The sequence below is a fragment of the Pseudopodoces humilis genome, chromosome 7, assembly GCF_049639895.1.
Source record: "Pseudopodoces humilis isolate 2021_Gansu_Grassland_sample_001 chromosome 7, ASM4963989v1, whole genome shotgun sequence".
Taxonomy (NCBI): Eukaryota; Metazoa; Chordata; class Aves; order Passeriformes; family Paridae; genus Pseudopodoces; species Pseudopodoces humilis.
In genome coordinates, this window is record NC_142206.1 from 41,263,426 (window position 1) to 41,286,145 (window position 22,720).

The 22,720-nt window shown below is 40.4% G+C and overlaps 1 protein-coding gene across 3 annotated transcripts in view; it reads right to left on the reverse strand.

Moving 5' to 3' along the window:
• POMT2 (protein O-mannosyltransferase 2) overlaps positions 1-22,720 on the reverse strand; it is a 27,512-nt gene continuing 4,792 nt past the window's right edge. The window contains exons 7-22 of one of the 3 annotated variants that reach the window (XR_015772868.1): positions 20,075-20,181; positions 19,067-19,149; positions 17,817-17,926; positions 15,742-15,808; positions 14,863-14,935; positions 13,319-13,397; positions 12,416-12,567; positions 10,698-10,789; positions 9,533-9,609; positions 8,338-8,409; positions 8,064-8,123; positions 7,780-7,885; positions 6,671-6,811; positions 5,902-6,016; positions 5,143-5,362; positions 1-3,074 (exon numbers count right to left, since the gene is read on the reverse strand). Coding sequence is in view for 2 of the 3 variants with exons in the window: in XM_088057215.1 (XP_087913341.1) it covers positions 5,257-5,362; positions 5,902-6,016; positions 6,671-6,811; positions 7,780-7,885; positions 8,064-8,123; positions 8,338-8,409; positions 9,533-9,609; positions 10,698-10,789; positions 12,416-12,567; positions 13,319-13,397; positions 14,863-14,935; positions 15,742-15,808; positions 17,817-17,926; positions 19,067-19,149; positions 20,075-20,181 (1,440 nt within the window). In the remaining variant the exon portion in view is untranslated. Of the gene's footprint in view, positions 5,363-5,901; positions 6,017-6,670; positions 6,812-7,779; positions 7,886-8,063; positions 8,124-8,337; positions 8,410-9,532; positions 9,610-10,697; positions 10,790-12,415; positions 12,568-13,318; positions 13,398-14,862; positions 14,936-15,741; positions 15,809-17,816; positions 17,927-19,066; positions 19,150-20,074; positions 20,182-22,720 lie in introns of all 3 variants that reach the window. The other 2 variants (XM_014249682.2, XM_088057215.1) reach the window with 2 other exon arrangements.

The window sequence follows — 22,720 nt, forward strand, 5'->3', positions numbered from 1 at the left end:
TTCAAAGAAGAGATATTTATTACAAAATTAAATTCCAAATTCTACCTCATTTTCCATTATCACCTGTACAAAACACGTTTATAGCTCAAGGGAACATTCTCCCATCCACACCATATGGTACAGTAATTGCACCGTAGTTAAAGGAATTCAGTTCAGAGATAGATGCACGCACACACCCCCCAGCATTACTAAGAAAGGTTCAGGATACAGAACAGAATTACCAAAGCACCTCTCTCACTATTGCTCCAAACCCTTAGCCAGGGGCAAGCTCTTCAAAGATGGCTCTAAACCATGTCTCTTGTAAAACACAGGAATCTCACTTGGCAAAGTTTTAGAATCAATTACAAATTCAGCAGGAGTGATATCTATGCTAACATGTGATCACCTCACATATTATTTGTGATAACCATAGCCCTTGATATTCAAGTAAAGAGCATAAAAGTTTACAAAGTGAAGCAACTCGCAACCAACTACACAACCAAGGTCTTAGTACTTCAAAGAAAACAGAATTTTCAGTCCTGACAGCTTGCAGCCAACAGCCCCGCCCTGAGGAAACTATGCTATGGAGGTGGTGTCCTTATCCTCAGCCTTCCTTTCCCAACAGGGAAGAGCCTTATGTTGTTCTAGCAGTCCACACTTTTTTCCTTTCATGACACACTTGCCCATGTGTGGGGTCACATGATCAATTGCTGTAAAGGGGGAAAATAAAAATCTTACCTACATTCCCCAGCTGGCAGAGACACAGGGCACTGCTAAGGAGGTGAATTTTCACACTGCCAGCAGGATCCTGAGAGGAGGAAACAGTGCTTGTGCACAGAGTGAAAACCCAGAGGGTTATTCAGTCACAGCATGGAAGGGACACTGCTAACCACGGTAATGGAGAATTTCAGGTAAATGCCTTGTGTTTCCACGTTAACAGTTGGTTTGCTCTCAAGTCCCTTAAAAACAATTCTCTGAAGGATTCAGGAGGAACAGAAGGGAACTGTCAAGTAACATGTTTGTTTACCTTTCCATAACAAGGTTCTGGTTTTGCCCTCAGACCATTTAACAGGTATTCATTCACTCAGGCTACTACAAGATGTCCTGTCCTACCCCTTGTTCAGGCACCTGTATGAAATGTATGCATAGCCCAAAAATTAGGGGAAGCAAAGACATGTCCTGTACTTTGGGTGTTCTTCAAGAACCAGAAGGAAGGAGGAAGATATAAAAAAGCATATTGTCAATGCGCTTTGTGCATCAATCAACCTTTCCAATTAAGATGCAAAAAGAAAACCCTGTACAGACTAAAGAGCTGCAAACAATGGTGGCAAACAGTGATGACACTAAGCCCTCCACCTGGACCAAGAGCAATCTTGGCACAGAAATCTCCATTCAAATCCTCCTCACAGTCACATCTGTGTCTCATAGCATGAGTGGTCCAGTTCCTGGAAATAGGCCAGTCCCTGCTGCTGGAATAGATGTGTGCGTATTGATGTCCTGAAGCGACTGTTAGCAGAAGCCTTTTAAGACGGATGGATTGCCTAGGATAAAGCCAGATGAGCCTCAAGGCCCTCTATCTATCCTTCAGAGACTAGAGAGTTGAAAATAGAGTTTACACACAAAAAAGAATTTGAAGCAGGGAACGTGGCAGCCTGCAGCTTTTTGTGATTTGAAGCTATGGATACAGTTTGATGAAATACTTAGTCAGTGATAAAAGGAGCCCTGTCAAGCAAGGCTCAAAGAGAGCAGCTGCTCCAGAGAACAGCACCTTCTGGCCTCAGAAAGCACCATTAGCTATTTTCCACACGACTGGAGAAGATGACTAATGAGCAGTTATCGAAAAGAACCTGAACTCATTCCACAAGTACAACTGGAAAAAACTGAGCTGAAGCAGCCCAAATTCCATCCCGAAAGCAAAGAGTGCCTTGCACCCATTGCCTCATGTCTGTACCACTCAGATATTTCAAGACAGAGTCAGGAAGCGAATCGAAATTTTTGTATTTTATTGACCTCACAAAATATCAGTTACTATTATGTTTCAACAATGGCATGACAGGTTTTGTTTTAAGAAGCAAATACTGAAGGTCAAATTCTAACTGGAGTAATTTTTCAGTACTTTTCTCCAGTAAGAATACAGAGCCACATCAATGTACACTTACTTGAAAACCCAACCCTTGGAATCCAGAGAGTGCAGAGGAAATGTCTGCCCTCTAGTCTTCAATGTAGACCTTTCAATCCTTTTAACTCCAGATAAAAATAAAAATTCTGCTGGAAGTTGCTCCCTCTTGTGGAACAGCTAGAAATTTTTTCACTGTATACCTCCACCCTCCTTACCAGCACACAAGACCTAAGAAATTGTCTCAATGTCAATCAAATGCTCTCAATAGAATTTCTGAAGTGACAGTCCTAAAGAAAAATAAACCTTTTGTCTGTGTTGAAACAGAAGTTGGACTTGTGCATAGGAAGGTGGGATGGGAGCATTAAACTTGCCATCTTCAGCACTCAGCTGCCAATCCACATGCAAAAGATTATTAGTAATAAAGCATGGAGGGATCCTAACCAAGGAACACAGTGGTTCATCTTCCTCAGGCAACTCCTACAAAACTGACCCCTTCATAATAACTGAAGAAACCACAGTTACTGACTCAACTTTTGCATTCTCAAGGTTTAATATGATAAATAAAGGGTGTTAGAAACAGTCATTCCAAAACACTCACAAGTTTCTTAGATTCTCTTTTTGTTGTTAATGCTAAAGGGAAGTGTCTAATTTTATGTGCTGGAAAAAACTGCACTTTAAATCATGGCTTCTGCCAGCTCTTCTGGCAAATCCTCCCCGTGACAATGGGACTACCTTAGGGAAAGCTCATATTGAGCTTAGCAATGTATTAAGTCAGTGATCTCACCAAGAGTTGATGCTGGATCACACTGTTACAAGGCAGCACTGCACTGTCTGCCTTCCGCATAACCAGCAGTTAACAATTTGCTGCTGCTGTCAGATCTGGCAGGTTCTGAAGAAGTTTGCAGCCTTCCCCCACATCCTTCTTGTCTATGCATCACCTCTGTAAACCCCTGGCTCATGCAGGTAGGAGCACTTCCTGCAATAACAAGTGGAAAAGAATCATCAAACCCAGCAGCTACTTATTGCAATGACTTCCCACCATGTATAAGCAGCAGGGGATCAACTCAAAACCTTTAGAATCAAAAGCACAGGTCCATCCCATCTGAGCTAGTATCTACATAAGTCTGTTTCTGGAGACATGTGACATACCAAGCCAGAGCCTTACATAGCAAGCTGCCATAATGAACAATGCTATGGATCTCTACTAAAGGGGAACCAAAGCAAGTCTGACTGGAGTCTAGTCCCCTCCACAGAACAACTATGCTAATGCAGCCCTTTTGTGTGGTAGGAAACATATTGGAATCCAAGATTTGGTAAGAGAAATAAATGCACAGTCCATGTTTAAAGGCAGACACACCCACCCAGCTACTATCCGTCCACCTGTAATTTTGAATCAAGGCTGTGAAGCAAAGCAAGAATTCTGAAATGAAAGGCATAAGTTCATTGAAACATACACAAAAGAGTTTTTCAAATATTACTTCTTGAGACAGGAACACAGCTGTGATCTGTCATTCATGTTGAATGCTACAAGGTAGCAATTTGAACTGTGACAAGAAATCGGCACTGGATGAAGAGCAGGAAATGGAAAAAAAGAAACATAGACAAAGATAGACCTAACACAGGACAAAGGCACCTGATAAATCAAACTCTGCTTTCTTGGAAGGGGTGAATTCAACATCCAATGGTTCTTGACACATCACAAAGAATTTTTGCCTGGCTTCACACTTCCTTGTAATTTGATGTTCAGCAGTCTAGAGAAGGAACTTGTTCAATATGGGAACACTAAGCCCCAGTGTTCCATACAACTGAGCAGATACCTTGGCACCAGCAGCCAGTTTTGCAGATGCCACATGCGTTGAGATGAAGCCTTCCCCTAAAAGCACAGGCACTGGTACTGAAATAGCTGGGAACAAAAGCTGAATGACAGCTGTCTGTAAGATTTCCAAGTTATCATTACAGTCTCTAGTACATTCCCATGCTGGTCTCCACAACATACTGGGGCTGAAAATAAATCACCTGCCATTTCTACTGTAATTTCCTTGGCACCTTCAAACAGAACTGAAAGAAGCTACAAAGAGCTCAGCTGGAACAGTCTGGCCCTGAAAACAGGCCTGCTAGGTGAGTTGTAGAAATGATTAAAGGTGACCAGAAAGCAAGGCAGTATATAGGAATAAACAATTTCCATCTCTGCAGAGGGCCTGGGAGACAGGCAAGGCACAATGGCTCAGGAGATTTCAAACAGACCCTTTCAGTCAAATTTTAAAAATCCAGGGTCAGAAGAAAAAAAAACTTCAGACAGCCAAAGAAGGTAGAATGGAGGTCCCCAGATACTAACAGTAAGTTTTCAAAAACCTCACCATAAGAAAGGTTGCTAATCATGATAGAAGTCCTGTAGTGCTTCAAACTGTAGTGGTGCTTAGATTACAAGAAGGAAGACACACACATGAAGTGTGTGGGAAGTGACAGTGGTCAAATAAGAGATTTTTAGGTTTCAGGCACTAGCTTGAGCCTGCGGGAAAGTCAAGTACACAACTTTCTCACTCTGGCCTGGGAAATCATAAGGAGGAATCCAACCTTTGCAGGTGTTGTTTGTCTCCTTGTTACTTGCAAAAAATGTTCAAAGGGTGTTGTTCCTAACTGTCCAATGATGGTGATGTGTTGGTTTGATAACCAATGAAAGCTATACCTTTCCAGACCTTCTCAGAACCGTCTATAAAAGAAGATCTGTAAGAATAAAAAGAGCTCTCTTTGCAATGAAGTAGAGAGTCTGTATTGTCACTATCACTGTTCCTAATACAGTGAGACAGAGTGTACATGCAACCACAGGACAGCCTCCAACCTGTACTGCTCTGGCTGCTGGAATGCCACTGCTGTTTGACTGACATATACTGCTTCAAGGAATCGGCATTTAGGCAGCCAGTTGTCCATTAATATAACCTAAGAATTCAGGACATGAGTCTTTTAATTTAAGGGGACTTCCTCATCCTCTGCATCTTCCAATGCAGGCAATGCAAACGAATGCCAAAGCAACAGGGTTACTATACCCAGAGTTCTCCAGAGACGGCGTTTTATAGTCACGTCTTCAAAGCACCAGAATCAGCCTGACATGCAGCAGATCTGACATGTTTCTGATCCATTGTTCCCAGGCTTCCTTTGCTCTAGAATTCCCAGGAATCCATCCACCGAAGCCCTGCCATGGGGCTGCTAGGGTTGGAGGCCATGGGTCCTATCATCCCATAGGACAGTGGATGGAAGAGGTAGAAGCTGTGGAAAGAAACCGAATATCCATCAAACACAACACAGTTTTCTGTCTCAAGAAGTTCACAGCCTATGGGACCTTGGTCTTTGGGCTGTTCTAAGCTCTACTGGGAGCCGTCTAATCTCTGCTGAACCAAATATATACATAGCACAGTCTTATCACATGTGGTATTTACTCTAAGAATATGATAAAACCTACAATAATGAAAAATTTGCCCATATTTGAAGTATATGTCACCATCATTGGATTTAGAACCACAAACCACTGAATAGAGGGTTTGGAGGAGAACAGTGTTCACACTGTGTGCTGCAACAAAAGAAAGATTCCCTGCAATGGAACAAAGATGTTCTATAATGCATTACTGGGACACAGATGCTGAATCTAATCAAATTTGAAGGTTTAGGACTGGGCTTGAGGATATCTTAACAAATTCAGCAGAGAAAAGGGAAAAAAGGCTAAGGATAATTAACAGGCAGCCAAGTTTCTATTGAGATGGAAATGGTCACACATTCCATCCATGTAAAGTTCAGCTTTTAGCACTCACCTGTACAGGATGAGCAGAACCATGGCGAGGAATCCACCTCCATATACCCTTCTAGCTGTAGTGCTGGGTGACAAGAGCCCAGCACAGAACTTCAGTAGTGCATCCCAGGTGATTCCTAGGAGAAGGAAGAGGTAAAAGGCAGAAGAACAAAGCTGCTAGGCTGATGAAACTCTGTTAACACCAAAAGACCATGTCAATTTTTAAATTCATTTACCTTGGTAACCTTCAGAACCATAGAGATTGTTTTGTATCAGCAAAGGTTGTTTTGTCCTACCTTCCCATTTGAATAAATGCAGAAGAGATCTGGGCCCCAGATGCTAATGAAGTCGGTATAAAATCACAGGAAAAACTACCAAGGCCAAATTATAAACAGACATGTTTATAAGTGTTGTCAGTAAACCAAGAGGGAAGTAGCTTATATACAAGAATATGTAAGAACAGTGAAATAGCAGAGGTCAGCAATCCCATCTCTAAATTTAAATGCCCTAAGCACTAGACATGACTGCCTCTTCAGGGTGATTTAAAAAAAACAACCAACCAACCAACCAACCATCACCAAAAAACCAAAACCAAATAGACAAACAAAAAATTGCAGTCTGCAACTGCAAGCTGCTTTGTGAAAAACGTTTTGAGGAAGTCAATGCTTTCAAGCACTCTGCACAAGCAAACAAAGCGTATAAAAATAATGAACTTTTTAGGGTGAAAAATATTCAATTTAACACAATATCACCTTTTTCCCTACCTTGTCTTCTCCAAGACTAGTATTTACCTGTCAACATGCTGGAAAACAGCATAGCAGGAAAGTAGTGGTGGAAGTAGAGAACTCGTCCCATCATAAAAAAAGGGAGGTAATGAAGGAGCCAGCCCAGTGTGATCTGCCCTCCAGCACGTAGCACAACTCTGGACAGTTCTGGAACACAAACACACAGACCTCAGCAGAGAAAAACTCAGCTACAATTCCTGTTTATTTCAACCTTAACACACTAAGTAAACTCAACAGGAATGATCTTTGCTGGAAGTCATTGGTCTGGAATTGCTTCAAGCCTCTGCAACATCCTAGCTGCATTCTTTATAAACTTACAAGCACTCTTCAGAAGAACAGTTATCTGAAAAGATATACAAAAACCTAAGTCTCAAGGCATGGCAGAAGGCTGACCATGCTCTATGCTAGGACCAAACGTGCAGTTTCTCCAGATGTGCATCAGACTAATCAGGTGTTTCTGGTTTCTGATGATTTTCATTGTTTCTGCAATGAGAACCACCCAGATGATCATTTTGTCAGCCCTTCCTGGAAAGAAGTGGTGCTTAGCTTTCAGAGCCTGGGGAAAGGACTAAGCTCTGGTGTCTGTATACAGCTTAGCCAATAACTTATTGTACAATTGAGTAGTTTCCCATCACATTTTAGAACTGATTTTGCATAAGGAGATCTACAAAATGAAGCAACCATTGATGTAAACAGGAATGGTGAAAGTATGACTAATTTGGGCTTGTGAAAAGCTCCAAAACCTTGGCAATTGACATAATAAAGGATCATTTTATCTCTTGCATTTGTCATTTGCTTTGCATAAATATCAGAAAACACTTCTTGTCTTAATTCAAACTACTGAGTACAGAGCACAGGCAGAGCTTGATGGCAGGGCATTGATTAATTGGCCTGTATCCCTTGCAGCCATTGTAGGTGGCCATGCACTCTTTTTGTAGAAGATCTGTGGTGTTCACTATTAAACTACAGCTATGAAGTTCACACTCTTTTCCCTGTGGACAGTGCTTGATAATCCAAGCTCAGTGGTTTCCCACCCTTAAGACACAAAGTCCTGCCATCCACACACTTTTAAGGTTCCTGCAAAAGGCATTTATGAAAAGGAAGACTGACCTCACCTTTGAGTTCAGATGTCAGTTGGACACCTCTCTTCAGTGCCACGGCAGTGCAAACTGTTATCAGAAGATATAACCCAATAGTGACCAAATTTAGCCACCAAATCACCTACACAAGAGGAAAAGAAAGATTTGGGACTTTATGCTGGATGAGTTCATGTGACATGCAAGCATTAAGAGTACAATAAGAGAGACAGTCCAAAAGGAGAAGGAAGAGAACTGGCAGAAGCAAGACTAAGCTAAAATTTGCTATAGACAATGGCTTGGAACCTCTCACTCCAACTTACCGGGTTTCCAAGCAAATAAACCCGATAATCCGTCTCATTGACACCAGAAAAACGCAGTCCCTGAGGAAAGAGATCAGAAGGGAGAAAAACAGGTATTCATCAATCCAGTTTATATTTTGCACAGTGTCTAAGGTGAGACAAATTCCCATCCATGTATCTCAGGTGCTACAAAAGAAAGCTGACAGCATCTTCAATGCAATTACAAGGTGTTGTGCTTCAAAAGGCACTGCAAAAGCACTTGAAAACAGAAAGGAATATGGATTGATCAATATACCTGGTAGTTGATGGGCCAGTGCCAAGGTTTGGATGTAACTTCATTGTCCTTTGGTTTGAGGCCGCTGTTTCCCTACAGATACATCAACATAAAATTTAAATGAGCAGGCAGTTATGCTGCAATATCTGCCCAGAAATGTCTGTTTACACAAACACACATCAATGCCCTTCCTGAGTGAAAGTTCTTTTTTGACCTACATAAACACATCATCTTCCACAACAGTCACTATTAGGACTATGAATGTTTTAATACTACTGTGCAACTGAAAATGGTTGGGTAGCAAAAGAGGCAGTATTTTCTCATTCCTCCAGCTTTCCTGTCACTGAGGATACACGTTGCATAAGCAAGACCTTTTTCATTAAGAGAGTATTGTGACACGTTTCCCTCCACTATGAAAAAAAGCCTCAAAGATTATTTCCATGGAAACTCATGCAGGTGCTTCCTTACCTGAGACAGCATTATCACTGATTGCCATGGAAATGCTTTACAAAAACACTTTACAAACACTTTAATAACAATAATGTGCTTGACTACTTTTTCCTCTAAAATCTGAGAAGACCTTCGCAAACAGTAGTAAAGAAAACCATAGACTCCTTTCTCAAAATATTAACTTCTCATTCTTCAGAAGAAGGACTGAGGAGCTGGAAGCAGAAGGGCTGTGGCCAAGAGTATAAAGACAAGACTGCAAGGTCAGTCCACCTTGCAAATATAAAATCTGCTTTTTAAAAAAATATATATTCAGAGATTAAAAGGAAACCAGAAATCACAGCTCCTTGATGAACTTGAAAAAAATCAGAAGTTTTCCATTTTCAATCCAAACACTTACTGGCTTTGTAAATGTCTGTTTAGCAGATTTTCCTGATTTCGACCATAGTAATATCCTCCTGTCTCTCAAATACTAATTTTCCTTTAAAGCCCTACAGGAAGGTATGGAAAACATTACATAACTAGGCTGTAGCTAGATCACACCAACAGCAAAGCCAGGCACGAAGCCCAAGGATTCCAAACATGGACTTGGAAGATATAGCTCCAAGACCATCCTTTTTTCTAAGTATAAATTCAAGTAGGTTGCTTGGGCATGCAAATTCTGCCCTAGCTTGCAGCCATCACCCAGATCTCTCAAAAAGTGCTATTTCTTTTTGAATGCAAGAGAGAGGAAGAAGGAAATGATAATCTGGAATCAATGATATCCTACCCGGATCATAACCATGTGGGATTCTAACAGAATTTCTGCAAAAGAAGGCTTCAAAACATCCAGGCTGATATTGGGCACTTAAAAAAAAAAAAGAGAGAAAAATAGATTAGAAGTTTGTATGGTTTACTTTTATTTGCCTTTTTCATAATAAACTAAACTCTCTCCTCCTACAACAAATCTGCTTCCAGAACCTCTTTTAATTCTCTGTGCAATTCATTCATACTCTAAACACAGTGGCTTGCACTCAAAAGTATCCCCCAGTGAACTTTACAACTGTTGTACTTCTAAATTTCCTCCTTTACTTCCAGGAGCCCTAGAAATATATAAAAGTCCATTAAATAAATAAATTTTTATTTCTGGCTGAAATGAGAGACATACTCTTCACAGGCTGTTGTTTAGTTGTAAATAAGCCATAAGTATGGGAATGTAAAATACATTACAACAGAAGAGAAAATTCTACTAAGTCAACAGCCCAGAATTCCTCTTTTTTGGTTTGCATACAGTTGCTCCCACAGGAGGAAGAACAGTAAGTGTTTTATTAACTCAGAACTCAGCCCAGACACCTGAAATTCATGGAATGAAAATTGTCTTGACCAAACCGGGCCAGATGAGCCTGTGAAACATATCTAACTCCTGGATGAGGCTGCAGGGCCCATCTGTCATTACTGGCAAACTTAGATCTCAGTCACACACTACTCATTTCTTGATGGTACTACAATGTCATCATTTAGCACACCCCCAGTAGAAGAAGGAAAAAAATACACCAGAACAGACTGGATCCAAGCTTTTTTAAAAAAATCATTGAAATATATATGACATACTCAGATCAATGACAACAATTCCCAATTAAACAATGTTAGAAGTAACAGCCTGTACTGGAGTGCTTCACACTTGTGTAACACATTAAAATCTCAAAATCCATTAAAAAGTCTTTATACTTCCACTAGACTTCAAGCATTATCATCAACTTCCAGTACAAACAGTGAAATAGAAAAGAGCTCTGCATCCCTGCACATACTCAGGTTCAGCAAGTTTGCACTTCAGCTGAGAAAGAACACATACATTTCAAATGCAGAATGCCAGTTACTGCTATCTAATAGCTCATCCCTTCATTTAACAGCAAGCCAAGATGCACTCTCAATTGAAAAGGAAATCAGTTACTTACATTTAGGGTTAATATGATCTTCAAAGTTCCAGAGGGAATTGGGTGTCTCCTTCAGGTAAGGTGTGCAGGTGACTTCTACTTGTTCCCAGCCCCTGAGGATCAGCGGAACAATTCACCACCACCCCACAGGAACACTCAATATTTTCATTTCTTGTTTTGTTTTTCCCCATTTAGCTTTATACTTCTCCATAATGCTTCAGCAGTTGCATTCTTATGTGCTATAAGAACCACGTAGAAACCAAAACAATCTGCAAGGCAGTTGACATCGAAACTCTATGGAATAGTTGAATCACATTTCTCACTTTCTCACTTAAAAAGCCCTAGGTGGGTATGTGGGATTTTTGAAAATTATGCACTTTGCCAACTAGAAACTACTTCTAATTCAACCCTTATAGTCCTTCCAAAGAAAATTACCATCATCAATTTAACTCAATCCATATCTACAAGAACTGTATTACAGAAACAAAACAAGTACCATAGAGGATACTAAAAATTGTTCTTTAGTCTGTCACCCTATGTCTAGTGGGTCACATCAAAGACATTGGGAGAAAGTGCATCAAATCTGGCAATAATATGACAGATTAACAGGGAAATTTCTATCAATCACCACTTAGTAAATCTCACTAATTAAGTAATTCATTAAATAATTACTATTAAATTATCTGAAGGATAGTGATTACTACCCATTAAATAAAAAAATATAAAAACCCAATATACTCTAACCATCCTTATTTGCAGTTAACAAGTATTCCTTCCCCTCAGCTGTTACTATCATCAATATTTTGTGGCAATAATTTCCATTCACATAATAAATTCTTAGTGAGGAAAAAAACACCCCAATTTACAACGTTTTTTGAATGCTCTTGACGGAGATTGGTTTTTTTTTAACTGAACACATTATGTACCCATGAGCCCAGTTTTATGGTGACATCTAAGTGGCACATGCACTCCTGGCCAGGCAACTGTCTGCTCTGTGATTCAGAATCCACAGGATTCCTTAGAAGTTGGTTTTACCACAACACAGTGAAGGGAAACCTAGAGAGGAAGGCAGCTCTGGAAACAGCAGCAACATGAACGCACAGCCTCTGCCTCAGGATCTGTGTCAGCATCCCACATGGTGCAGCTTTACAGACAGGGCAGCTTGCTTGGCATCAGCCTGGATGTCTCTGCATACACCTCATTTGAAAGATGGAGATGTATAATTCAAGGACATATAAAACACATTTACCCCTGTGAACAGCAGCCTGTAACCACTGTCTTGCTTCAGATGCTGCATGCAAAAATGGCAAAGGTCTTCTAATCACAAGGTAGATTAATACCAATAGAAAGTAATTTTGAAGATTGTGGTACAGAACACCATGAACCGCCCCACTTTCCAGTGATTTCTGCAAACCCCAAGGATAAATAACAAGTTAAATGATACATCTGTCATCCCCTCCTGGCCTTACCAGATGACAAGATCTATGTCCATGCCACTTTTGCATCTCTTAGTAAGGGATATTATTTTTCAGAGCTGTATACCTTCACTGTAACAGACTGCATAACCCCAACCCAGATCTTCCCCTCTGGTCATATTTTCAATACCTGTTAGCTGTATTTCTATTCTTTTAAAAAAATGAAAGAAACTTAATTCTTACTTATGCTAAAAGTACCACTGAGTACAGAAACATGTCAGCTCCAGGCCCTGCAGGGGTGGACAGGGATTACAAACTATTTACCATTTTGGCAGAGTCTTTCCCGAAGATCCCAGTATACACCCTGTGGCCACATGAGTTAGCCGGACCTGACTCCGCAGGACTTTGATGAGCTTCCCAGTTTTTCTGCCTACCACTTCAATCCGCCAGAAATCATTGGAGTCTCCTGTTCCATTCTATCATGCAAACATAGCATTGAAGAAAAAAATTATAAAAATAGAGAAACAGAACAAAAGAATGCCCAAACTAGAAGACACACAGACCTGAAGCACTGCAAATAGGAAATTCTGAAACTCTATTGGGTGCAAAACTAAAAATCTAGCCCAGACCAGCCTCACTCAAACTTCACAGAAGAGATTCCCCATCAGGAAGACATCATTCTAGACATAAGCAACCACTTGCAAATACATCTCTGTCTCACCAATCTTAATTTTGTTTGCTTTCAATTCATTCTTGACTGTAGCTCAGAGTTACAGCATAAACAGGACAACTTGGCTGCTTCATAAAAGGGGTTTAGGCAACAGATCTTTGCATTTGGAAATTCATCCCTCAAAGCATATTTCATCTTTGTGATTCAAAGTTCTGTCATCATTCTGTTAAAAAAACACTTGTCTATGTGACAAGGCCAAATACATAAAATAATACTTGTCAGAGCAACTTCAAGGTTGCTCAGTTTGTCATGTCTGGAGTTGAATGCTGCCAAGACTGACAGAAAAAGTTTAAATTATTTTTTAATCTTTGTTCACATTAAATAGACCTTAAATATGAGATAAGGCATTTCATACTACATCAGTTTTTTCCTTGAGGATGGCAGATGTTCAACTATCATCCTAGCTAACAAACTAAAAAAAGCAACAATGAATTCCCTTGCCAAGGTATGAACTCTTCCCAAAGAAGAAGCTTTTGTTTTATCTTGCCTTCACTTACTATTCCATAGCCAGTGACCTGAAAATGCTTCCTTGTCAGGGGAGCCTCATGCTGGTGACTGTGCAGATTTCTAGAAGTTCTGAAATGAAATTGAAAGTCAAACCTTTGAACCTTGTCAATTTGTGATAAAAACATTGGTTTGAGCCATTCAGAGATCTGCCAGTACTCTAACCACTGAATTCCAGCTGAGGGCACAGCAGGATGCAGCCTTAACGGGATGGGAGACATGGAGTGAAACTGTCACTTCCCAGCATGTGACTCTGAACTTATGCCACTGGGTAGTGACAGAAAAGGATGACAGCAGGAATAAACCCAACCCTCAAACTACAATCTTCCACCCCTAAAAGGAAAAGATATTTGTTTCTGTTTGCTCTGGTTTGTTTTTTTTAATTAAAAGTGAAAGTGTGACAAAGAGACCTGTCATGTAAGAAGAAAAGCAAGATCCTAACCTTTTGTGATTACCAATTTTGCTTTTGCGAAGAAAGTCTGTACAACTTAAGGGGAAATCAGTGGCCACCATTTAGCACCAGCACAGTGCAGACAAAGATCCTCCCACTCTGGCAGGGTCTGCCAACTGAGGGAACCAGAGAAACATGGCCACAGACTGTCAATCCTTGCCAAAAGGCACACTGCTGCCGCCCGGCCACATCGGCAGGGACACCGCTGTGCCGCAGGACGCACCACACGCCAGATCCTTCCCCAGCACTGCCAATTCACTCCCAGGACAGAGACCTCATCAGGACTTAGCCCATTTTGCCTAATCAAGATTTTATCATCCTTGTTACCATATATTTGATAGTAAACTCCCAAATTAAAAGTTAAAAAAAATAAGTCTTATAATTATTTTGGAAATCTAAGCAATGATTTGTGCATACATCATACTGAATACAATACAACATGATTTCCTGGCTCACGAGTTTAGAGGTTCTGTTAAGAAATCAAAGCTGTGAAAGCACAGAGCATTTTGGCACAGTGACATTAGATGAGACAAAGACTAAATATCAAGTCACTATGGTTCCCCTGCTTCCACTTAGGTATTCCCTGCAGAAAGGGAAGGGATCAGCTTCCATTTTCATTCAAAGTGTTTAACTTCTATGATCTCAGTGCTGTTGAGAACTTCAGTGGGTGGATACTGCCTATGAACATAGGAACAGGATACTTGCAGTACACTGACAAAAAAACCCTATATTCTATTTGTCTAGAAAATTCATCATGGAGACAGGCAACAGAATGCAGGTTTTGAAACTGCTTCTCTGGAAGAGTTACTCTGATTACTGCACTTCACACAACTGAACAGATCTCCATGCTGCTTGTTCTAATAAAGTTCTGTGGTTGTCTTAAAAGTTTCTCATTTAATAGGCACTTTTCAAAACATAAACCATAGAAGAAAAAATCTACAAACCTCACACTGGAAACTCAGATATACAGATACCTCTGTCACACAGCCTGCTTGTGCTCGTCTAACCACAGTCTCCAGAAGGACAAGTCTCCCATCAATTCTACTTAATTACACAATCTTTTTGAATCCCAGAAATCATCCTTACTCTTTATGTTCCAGACGAATAATATCTCCGTGCCTCACAAACTCCACAGGGCTTGAGGGGTCAGACAGATCTGCTGAAGAAAGACAAACTAATCATATCAATGCACTGACAAACTTACCAGGCCCTTAGAAAGTTTCTTGCTGATGCTCATGCCTCAAGCAGATAATAAAGCAAAGTTATATTGCCCCTAAACCTGGGTAAAACATTATTCTAGACTCTTAACCCTAAGAGCAACTCCAAAGAATGTGAACTATAAAAGACTCTTGCAACACTGACTATAGTTTTTCTTATGTATCTATATTATTTACATATTTCACTGTTTAGACAGTTCTTGTTAATTTTTATAGACACATGCAGCATTTAAAAAACAAGAAACTACCAGACCAAGCATGCCTCAGCTACATACACAACATAATCTAAACCAACAGCTTTTTGTATAAACCGTGTATCATCACATTCAGTACTCTTATCTCGTCCCAAGCAATCATCCACAAAAATCTGTCAAACACAATGTACCAGACCGTAACAGGACCCAGCTTTCCCAAGACTCATAGCCACAATAACAGATTGCAAAAAATATTAACTCAGTTCAGACAAATTTCCTCTCTGCTGTTATTTGCAGCCTTACACAGCTGAAAAATTGTCAATGCAACCTTCAGCTAAGAAAAGCTTATTTACTTCAGCTGTACAATCTGGAGAGGAACCAAAACACAGTAGACACACACAGTGTAAATCAAGATGGAGACAGCTTCCTCTTCTTCTTCTTCTTCTTCTCCTCCTCATATCCATGAAGGATGCTGCACTCTGGAGAGAACTCAGAATATTTATGTGAAAAACAGAAGCAGCAGCTATAAAAGGCACTTTACTGGTATTTGTTACCTGTATCTGAATCATGTTTCTTTATGATCCACAGGTTATTCAAGTCTTTATGTAAGTAGGCAGTGACCTGAAATGACAGGATTAATTATTTTACTTAACAAGAAAAAGGCCGTTGATAGCAGTCACACATCCAACAGCAAATCAAAGCCCCAGATGAATAAACCAACCACACAGAAATCCTGGGATTACCTTTATGACAGTGCCCTCCAGGAAACCAGTTAAGGGCTGCTCCTTAACCCAGATGACACCTCTTAGCTAGTGTATAGCCTGTACTCAGAAGCACTTCATGGCAGCTCACATGCACCAACAGCCTCCAAACACAGTCTGACCTCCTCTCACCCTGTTTCAGAAGCTCCTTCTACAACAACAGGATACCCAAACTAGAACTCTTGAATAATCTCTGACCACTATCTGAACCAGGAGATAAGAAGCTGCACTGGCTTTACAGACAGTTGAGATTTATGACAACAGGCTGACTGTGACATCCATAGTATCTGCCAAAAGATCCAGGCAAGGTAAGGATTCAGGAATCACCCATTACAGCCACACATGGTAGACAGCTAACCCTTGCCAGCCTACTCAGCCTCACAGAGAGCATCTACTGCTACCATGGACACAAAGACCATCTTATTCCAGGCTGCTGCTCCCCAGAGCACGTAGAACTGTGCTCCCTCTGCCCACCTTCCCCTTACAGAGCAGCAAGCCCTGCTCTGTGGAACCCTAGCCCAGTGCCCCACCTGTGCCTCAGGTGGGAGCACCACCCAGTGGGTGGGTGAGAGGCAGAACACGGAGAAGTGTGTGACGATGGGGAAGGGAGAGCTGGAGGTAGACCCTCATACCTTGAGGTCAAGCCATCAGGAGAGGAGGGGAAAATGGAAGCAGAGAGATCACTTTTTCCTCTCTAAATCTTCTCTAAGTTCTTAATTCCCTTCCCCTCTCCATAGCCCTGAAACTACCCTAGAACCCTACTGTTGTCCTACCACCAGGGCAGGGAGCACAGGGAGGAAATCTCCACCCTTTCCCACTTTCCACAAGGAACTCCCATTAGTGTCCTCTCCAAATTGCCTTTCCCTGCTTTTAGTGTCATAAAGCATGATCTGCACTCTAATTTTGCCTATGCTTAAAGCAGTTTAGCATGGCATTTCCATACACTGTAATAAACATTAATGTCATGCTAGAGTATTAGAAATTCCAATTGTGACAAGCAGCAGGAAAAAAAGATCAAGACAAAGTTTTCACTTCTGAAAACTTCCTCCTAGCCACAGAGACAACAGGGAGTTAAAAACCAAACACTTGTGTTTCTCTGGCAACTTTCTTTCAAGGATCTCAGAACAATTTTTAGACACCAATAATCAAACAGCAGAATGCATCTTGGTAGAAGTGCAGAATCAGCAATGATTTGTGAAGCTTGATGATGATGAACAAAAATTAAGAAATCCACTTAATGTCTGTACTTCTTAATTAGAGATAGTTACACGATTTCTGATTTCTACTTTCACTTATTGCTTAATCATTTAATGAGAAGCCCTTAGTTCAGATGGTTTCCATATGGCTACATTAGCTTACAAATGTACAGTATCTAATTTAATGAGCAAAGCACTACAAATTCTTTGGTGATAGATGAAGGAAACAAGGTACAAAGGAGAGGGATTCAAGTAAGGTCATAGAGGCCAGTGGCTGGAGTAAAAATAATATACAGCAGTTCTATTCCTTTTTTTTAATATACAGCCACTAAAGTTTTAAGATAATGTATTTGTTTTAAACAGAGTTTTACAGCCTTCCATGAGGTAACTTTCATTATGGAAGACTATTCTGAAGTCCTCTTGGATTCCACTTATGGACAGCAGTCTTGAAAAGCCTTGTTACTGTAAGTCACCTCTCTGATGCAGTGTGGTAGGCTCTCTTCAAGCCTCCTTTTTAGTCAGAGCTCCAAGCCAAGTGCATAGCTGTGGCACTGAGAGGATAACAGATGCTGAGTAAACATGTAGCTCCCAGCAGTTTGGCCCCTAATGCTAAATGCAAAAAGAGTAAGTCAGTGGCTGTAGTCACAGGCAGTACTACCACAGCACACCAACCTGCTGCTGGCGAGCCCCAATACCCTCAGGATAGAGGTGCCAGTGGGAGTGAAGGTATCCCCCTGCCATCCGAAGGTTCTTCATCGTCACCACAGACCCATATGCCAAATCTGCATGAGAAAGGAGGAAAAAAGATGTCAGGCAGCTCTCCTGTATCTCCCCCAGCTAGTCTACAGTGCTTGATTAGGCATGCATTCCCCACTGGTTTTGATGGAAGTTTTTTTCCTGTTTGACACATTACTCCACAGTGCTCATTGCAAGCTTATCTCCCATCCCTAAGCAGTGAAACTGTTACATAACATTTGGCTGAAACACTTAAAACTCTCCCACTAAGTTTTAACATAAACAGACGTGGTAAGGCGTTCCTTTGTGTTCAATTTCATAATGAGACTTTTGAGATAGCTTTCCCTAAGAGTAGACAGTCAAAATACTGCTGACCCCTACAGCAATACAAGAGGGAAGGGAGGCAAGCTCAGCTACTGGATAGCAGAACTGATACACTGGCTTAAGACATCCTCCTTCCTAACCCCCCAGTGCAAGTGGGAAAACTCAGTCTTGGAGAACAGACCTGATGCTCCCCCAGTGACAGCTCTGGAGCAGGGAAGAGCCAGAAAAAAGCTGAAGTAATCAGAAAGCTAAACCATTTTAAAGGCTCAGTAGTCCCTAGCCAACCTGAGGATTAGGGAACAACCACAGAGACTTCTTTTTGCTAAATTCAGATGCATTCTGAGTACAACACAGCTGGACCAGTGGCACACTGTCTCACAAAAGTTGATAGTTTCCATTTACACATATTTACGAAACAAATCCCACATCTGAACATCTACAAATCTAAGCTGAACATGAAAAACATCTTTTTGTTGTATCAAGCAATATATAAGATATAATAATATATATATAATATATAATACATATATAATATATAATATATAATATATATATAAGATATATAATAATATATAAGACCAAAGAATGACAAGATGCATGCACACAAGTCAAACCCCTCAAAATGGCATCTTTCCCTCTAGATGGAAAATGATGAAACAGCCAGTGACCATGCACTGAACATGGTGCTATTTTCAGCCTTTTTCTTTCTGTCAATACATATAACTGCACAGAGGAAGATCTGGCCTTGACCATGGAAGGTGTAATTCACACTGCCCTTCACTGAGTCACAAGGACACTGTTTTTATTAAAGTTCTCATGTACACTGACAACATTCAGAGTGCTTTATTCATTTGGACACTCACGCTCTGGAACAGAGACATTATGAAGATTGTTCCCAATCAGCTGGGATTGAAATGCTGAACTGAAGAAACCATCCCCAGGACCACTACAAAAGAGAGCAAAGAATATGACAATTCAAAGTCTCACTAAACAGCATACAAACCTCTGTCATGAATTACCAAGTTGTTTATAACAGAAGAAAAATTATAAAACCAGACTAGGAATCTGAAGAAGAGTGGGTGCAGTTCCCTTAAGAGGCACAGTTCTCTAATGTTGTGAATCACATCAGATAGAGACAGTCTTGCAGAAAATTGTCCAGGGCTGCAAGGGCTTGAGGTCACAAAAATGTACATGCTGGCACTGCACAAAGCATCAGAACTGTCTTTGCAAGTGTTCTTACAACAAATAAACTGACCCACTGTCAGGACAGATATAACAAAGCCTTTCTCTGTGGTACCTGTAGTCTTACTTCTGCTAAGAGGTTAGTGGTAAGATCAGTCAACTTTAACTGAAAAATAACAGATTTCTTTTTCTATTCTTTTTCTACAGTGAAATTCTTATTCTCCCCATTTTTTAATGCTGGTATATGGAACACATTACTTGGCCATTTTACTAGCTCTTTCCTTGTAAAAAGCATCCCTTGGTTGTAAGCACTCAGGAAAGAGCCCTCCCTTCAGGCACACTCTGACTCTTTTTAATCACAACCATTTTTCAGGAATGCAATGACTTTTTTTTTTTTTTTTAAATTACAAAAAGACAAAGAATGGAGTTGAGACATTTTCAGGTCCCAGAAAGAGAAGAGGAAAAAATGAGATAGGAAGTTTGGTTAGGTTACTTGCTTGGCATTTCAGAAAGTCTCAAGCTCAAATTCAATTTCACTGCCAGCTTGGCCAGAGAGTTGGGGAAGGGAATTAAACAAAGACAAGGCTTGTGGCTGTGCTTCTGAAACTGAAAGTGGAGTACTATATAACCAGTAGCCTTAATTCAAAGCAAAGACAAGTAATGCTTCTGGAGAAAACATTGTGAAATACCTTCTATTTAACACTGCAAAATGAACAGCAAAGATAGCCGTGTAGAGGGCAAGTGGGAGCACGATGAGGCAGAGTACACGAGCCAGTAAATGCTTCCCAAACATGACCTGTAACAAACACAATCTCCATCAAACAGTGCAGGAACAACTTCACTCCTTTCCTTATTTCAGCAGACTCTAAGCAGCAGTCCTATAGCTCGAGCTTGCTGTGCAAGAAAGCTCACCAGGCTGTAGAATTACCTCAGAAAGGCCCAGAGAGAGGTAAAAGCTGAGGCAGACCTTGCTGTGTATCTCCAAAAGCTGGAGCTATGGTACCTCAAAATTTTAGGGTCATAGGAAAAGAGACAAAAACAGGCAGTAGGAGAGTTTAGCACTCCAAAGTGTTGAGCATTCCTAACTTTGGCAAAGAAGGTTGGTTGGGCAGCCCCCCTTGAAAATACTTGGAGAGTAAGGACCTTAACTTGTTTATCAGTGGTACACATCTTGACCCAAAATCCCATCAAAGAGATGGTTTCCAAAACAGTAACTACTATTAAGTACTACTACTAAGCTAAGCAAAAGGGAAAATGGAAATTTGTTCCCCCAATAAGTCTACGCAAATGTGAATGAACCAGGACATCTTGGGGATCTAGATATGCTTCACTTACAGAAATTACCTTGCTTAGCAAGGATGCTCTCACACTGCAACTTCTAGTGCTGCTCAGCCATAAGTTACAGAAGTCAGCAGCAAAACCTGTTCTTCAGATGTCCCAAAATGAAAGCAAAGTATTTTTTTTCAACCAATTGAAAACATGTTTTGCAAAAAGATGCCAAAGAAGCTATTACATTTTCACATTCTACTGACACTGCTGTTAGTAGAGTAAATAATGTGAAATAGAGGGGGGATAATAAATAGCTGTGGAAGGAGAAAAAAAATAAATAGCAAAAACTTTGCAAAATGCCCACACTAACTTCAAAGTGGATGAAAGCAGATGCAATTGCTATTCTCCATATTTTTTAACATGATACCTATCATATAATCATTAGGTTAATCATTCTCCATCCCTTAGCACCAGAACAAATTAATTTAGAAGGAATGGAAAAAGCTGAATACCTTGCAAAACTCAAGTCAACAAAGGAAAGAGTTGTTTAGTTCAAGTACTTCAGCAGAACACTTAATAAGCACTGTACACTTAAGAAAATGCTGATTGATAGTACATAACCAAATACAGGCAGTGGAGAGGCACATGAACTAACCTTCAGTTCCCCACTTAAAAAGGCCTCAATATGCGTCAATTTTCATGAAATTGTTTTCTTTAACTAAGGAATTCAATGCAAAGTAAAAAAAAAGAAAGTGAAAGACACCAGTGAGCAAACCAGAACAATGGACCAACACAAGCTGAGAATTCTAGAAATCAAGTTAGTCCCCAAAAAATTGCATGTAAATAATGAGTAGCTTCCTAACAAATGCAGAGGCAAGTTATTCAGGCTTTCAGGAGATTAATCCTCACCTTTTTTTTTCCCCTCTCCTCAAGCACCACAGTTGCCAAATAGCTACTCAGAAAGCATCTATCTTTTGGAGTAAATTTCTTTCCATATTCTAACACTCAGGGCTTTGCTGCCTTTGCTGCCAGCAGCACAAATGAAATCACTGTGCAGCTGTCTGCTGGCAGAAAGCATAGACATGATGGATTTGTTCTATTTCAAATGCAATTAACTGACATTACTCAAGAAGTATTTCTCTGGAGTTGGAACATTGAATCTTAGCAGCCCATACTGATTTACATTAATCAAAGAAAACAAATCACACAGGAGGAATAGAAAAAGTCCCCCCATGTCCCTACTGTTTATAAGACAAATGAGACAAAAACAGTAAGAGAAAGAAATAGAATTTTCAAGCTTCAAAAGAGACAAGAGGAGAACTGAACACCTTTTAAAAGATATGTCTGAAGAATTTGTCTTCTTGCTGATTGCAAGACAGCAAATGGTACATCAAGATGTTTCTCCAAATAGCAGATTTCATGCGTCTCAAATATAAAATGCAATACATTTGACCAGGACACTCAAACCCACTAGCAATTTTTTTAGGGCTTAAAAGAACTAAATGTGTGTGAAATCAAGCAGACTATGGCTGCCTTCATCCTCTAAACTGGCTAGGGATACTGCAGGCTACAGAGCATTTCTATGACTTGTGATGCTCCAGCTATGCAGCCTCTGCCCCCTTACTCTCACCAAGAAGAGCCTGACCTCACGCTGCTTATGCAAACTAAGTGCTGCAAACATGCCTGTCTGCCAGGTAGCACATATTCCTTGGAAGGTCAGGTAACACTGTTGGACAGCATCTTGCTTTGGGCCACTGTAAAGCTGCTCACAATGAGCATTTTTAGCATAGACACAAAATTTAGCCAACTGGAATTATAACAGTTTCTCTCAGGAAGAAATAACAATCTTTCTGCTGTGTATATTATTAGGCCCTCCTAATATAAGTGTGGGTTTTTTTCAAAAGTCTAGCAATATTTTTTTCATTATAACCTTAATCTCCATTTTTCATCACCCACATCAGATGCCCCTCTTTGCTGCAGACAGAGTACCTCGGTTTGGGTACTTGAAGGGTTGGTCAAAGACTAGAACAATTACAAAGCAAACAAAACAAAAAAACCTTAAAGTG